Genomic DNA, 3,271 nt, shown 5'->3' on the forward strand with positions numbered 1-3,271 from the left:
GTTGATGTTGACGTTGTTGACTTTGCCCGCCTGCACGGCCGTTTTGGTCAAGGTCTCGATGACGTGGTCGCTCTGGAGTACGACGTCTCCCTGGGGGCAGAGAGAGGGCGGTTAACGCCGCTGTAAGGCCGTGGTGGTGCTGGCGTGGCCTCAGGTTAGCAGGGAGAAACGTTTCCCCGAGCGGCCCAGGCCTGGAGACCTCGGGCTGCTGTTGCGGGTCACACTGGGCACGCGGCAGCTCATCTGCTGCGGTGAGTAACGGGGGCAAGGGGCGGAAAAAAAAAAGGCTGCGGTGAGCCCCGGCTGCGCACGGGTGAACACAGAGACATTCCAGCAGAGCCGGCACGAAGCCGGTTACGCGTCACCGTGGGTACCCTCCCCCCACCAGATCTGCTCTCTGCCACTGAAGCGTTTCTGGAGGCCGGAACGGCGGAGGGGCCCCTTACCTTCTGCTTGTTGTCCTCGCAGTGCACGTGCAGCACGAACAGGTTGTCGCTCAGGCTGCTGACGGAGATGCCTGCAACAGAGAACGGCCAGCTGCCACCCAGCACAACAACTCCTGGGATTCGTGTGCGTCTCCGGACCTCTCCCAGAGCGCGGCAGCTCTTGTTCCCGCAGCAGGAAAGCCGGCAGCTGGGGAGCTGCCCCAGTGCCTGCGGTGAGGCCGAGGAGGCTGCGAGGTGACAGACCGGCAGCGTGTAACTGTGCTCTGAGGATGGAGAACAACCTTACAGCGGCCTCCCTGGAGCAGGAGGGGCGCCTGTTGGCAAACTGCCGCGGCCTTCACAGAGCTGGCACAGAGCTGTGGCCGGCTGAGGGCCCCGTGACCAAGTTCCGCTGGGCGGCACCCGCTGGCCGGGGACCGGGTTTGGACTCTGTTGCCGCCAGGCCAGACCCACCCGACTGGCCGTTCGCTCTCAGCTGGCCCGGCGCTCGCGGAGACGAACACACGGCTCTGCCGCAGCAGCCTCCTACGGGCGTCACGGACCCCCAGGTTAGTGTCACCCTTGGCAACCACTCCGAGGGGCGACGGTCACAAAGCTGCATCCGCACCAAAAGCGGCTGCGACGGGAGGGGTTTCTGACAGAGCCGAGCGCCGACTCCAGCGCGGCAGGCAGCTTCCTCTGCCTGGCCACGTCCCCCCTCCGAAGGGGCCGAGTCCCTGTCACCCAGCGGGCTGGAAGCTGGAGCAGCATCCCATGGCACAACTCCCCTGCGGGAGATGCGTCAGTGGGGAAGGGGTTAGGAGGGGCCCTGGGGGAGGTGGATTGGGTAACTTCTGTGACAGCTGATGGAGTTAAATTTTAGAAAAACTCAATTTGGAGACGGCACAGACTGCAAATGCTTGTCAGCCCCGGGTACTTCCCTTCCTGCTCAGGACAGGGCTGCATTGTTACCCAACTGCGGCCAACCCCCCCGTCACGTCCTCACCTGTCAGGTCGGCGTAGTTGATCCGTTGCTTGATCTTGGACTCTTCAGCTATGACGGCCGCGCTCTGGGTAAGCAGCAGCTGCCGCGCTCTTGCTTTGTATCCCTTCCGGTCGTACTTGACCACGGGAACTGCGTACTGAAACAAGGGTTAGCAGAGCTGGGGCTGCAGCGGGCCTCAACCCCCAGTGACTGCAGCCAAGCCCGAGTCCCCCCTGCTGACGGAGGAGCCTGAGCAGCCCTGAGGCACTCCAGGTTTAGCTCCAGGTTTCCCAGTGCTCCCACCCCCTCTCCCAGCCCTGCCAGCTGCAACCCCTTCAATCCTGAACCGCCCTAAGCTTGCCCAAATCTCAGACTGCTAGTCCCGAGCCCTCGGCTCTTCCCATCAATTTCCTCCTACGGTCTTACGAGCTTAGAAACTCATGCTCTGTTTTCTTCAGAAACCTGATTCTGCTGAGTAACCGCTCCCTGACAGCGACTCGGGACACGTCTCTCACCTTAATGGCTTCGCTGCCTAGAGCCTGAAGGACCCTGGCATTTATTTCTTCATTACCTGTGTCAAAGCCAAAGAGCTGGGGTCAGAACGAGAAATTTCTAGCAAGAAGAGAGTAGATCAGTTCCCCCCTTCCTTCCGCAGCGTCACAGCCCCCACTCACCAAGCCGGGTGTTGATGAAGAGTCTAGGAACGCTCTGAGGGTAATTGTCTTTTTTGCCCTTAAAAATCTCGCTGGCGATTACTTTCTGTTCCAGCTGCAAGGACAACAGACGTGCTCTGTTTAGTATAAATGTCTCCTTAAACTAAAAGACAAGTTTTTCTTCCAAGACGCGTTCTCTCTTCGGTTTTTAGCAGACACCATCTCGCTCTGGCGTCCTGAATCACAAAATATTCCCTTCCCACAGCCACCCGATCTTCAGGGTGGAAGGCAGGGTGGCTGCTTTTTCCCCTTCCCCTTCCATCCCGCTTCTGGGCTGAATTCACCTGGATACTGCATCGTGGCTCTGGATTTTGGTAACGCCCGTATTTAAAAAGCCTCAGAATCCCCCTGCAGTGGTTCCCTTAACCTCTTCCTCCTCCAGCCGTTGTTCTCTGCCCCACACGCTGTGTTCACCTCGCAGCTGTTCCCTCCCCGAAGCTTTTCAGCTACACCACCTTTACTCCGAGTTTCCACCTCCGCTGCGCTCCAGGCTGGCGTTAGCCCCGTGCCCTTAGTCCCTGGCTGAGCTCTAAGTCACCTGCAGCATTCCGGGCCCCGTGCTTAGCGGGGTGGGAAGCGGTAGGGGGTTTCCTTCTCCGCACACTCTGGGCTTGGGGTTTTGTCTCTGACCTAACACCAGTCGCAGCGTCCCCACGGAACGGTTACCCAGCCGTGACATGGTGATTCAGGAGCTGCTCCACCTCCCCGCTGCTCCTGTGCAGGACCCTGTCCCCACCCACTGCTCCCCCCGGGACAGACCCGAGACCCCCCTGTCCTCGGCGACGTCTGCGTGGCGTGTGAAACCCAGTTCTCGTACCTGCTGCTTCCACTCGGGACTGATTCGCTTGCAGTAGGTCCAGACCATGTTCTGCATGCAGAGCTGCCGCAGGAGCTGGGACGCCTGGAGAGGGAAGCAGAGCCCGTGGGGAAGGAAGCACAGAGCCCGCGAAAGGGCCCAGCGTTCCCGACGAACCAGCTCAGCCGGTGGAGAAGCAACACCAGGAAATGCCGGGGTGAAGCGCGGTTCCGCTGGCAAAGTGCCGTAATAGGAAGCGAATTTTCCACCTCTCCGAGAGTTTCTCCCGCAACATTCTCCAGCTGCTTTAGAGCGGAGGGTGGGTGCCGGGAGCCCTGCTATGGCACTGCTC

General features: G+C 60.3%; 1 protein-coding gene across 1 annotated transcript in view; it reads right to left on the reverse strand.

Moving 5' to 3' along the window:
• Positions 1–3,271, reverse strand: part of MYO1C (myosin IC) — a gene marked incomplete at its 3' end in the record, with an annotated part of 26,506 nt that overhangs the window by 258 nt on the left and 22,977 nt on the right. Inside the window, 6 exon segments of the mRNA XM_010155051.1 lie at positions 1–90; positions 447–517; positions 1,432–1,567; positions 1,926–1,981; positions 2,085–2,178; positions 2,941–3,024. The exon segment at positions 1–90 is cut by the window's left edge and continues 4 nt beyond it. Coding sequence (XP_010153353.1) covers positions 1–90; positions 447–517; positions 1,432–1,567; positions 1,926–1,981; positions 2,085–2,178; positions 2,941–3,024 — 531 coding nt within the window.

Source organism: Eurypyga helias, unplaced genomic scaffold, assembly GCF_000690775.1.
Source record: "Eurypyga helias isolate BGI_N326 unplaced genomic scaffold, ASM69077v1 scaffold35837, whole genome shotgun sequence".
Lineage (NCBI taxonomy): Eukaryota > Metazoa > Chordata > Aves > Eurypygiformes > Eurypygidae > Eurypyga > Eurypyga helias.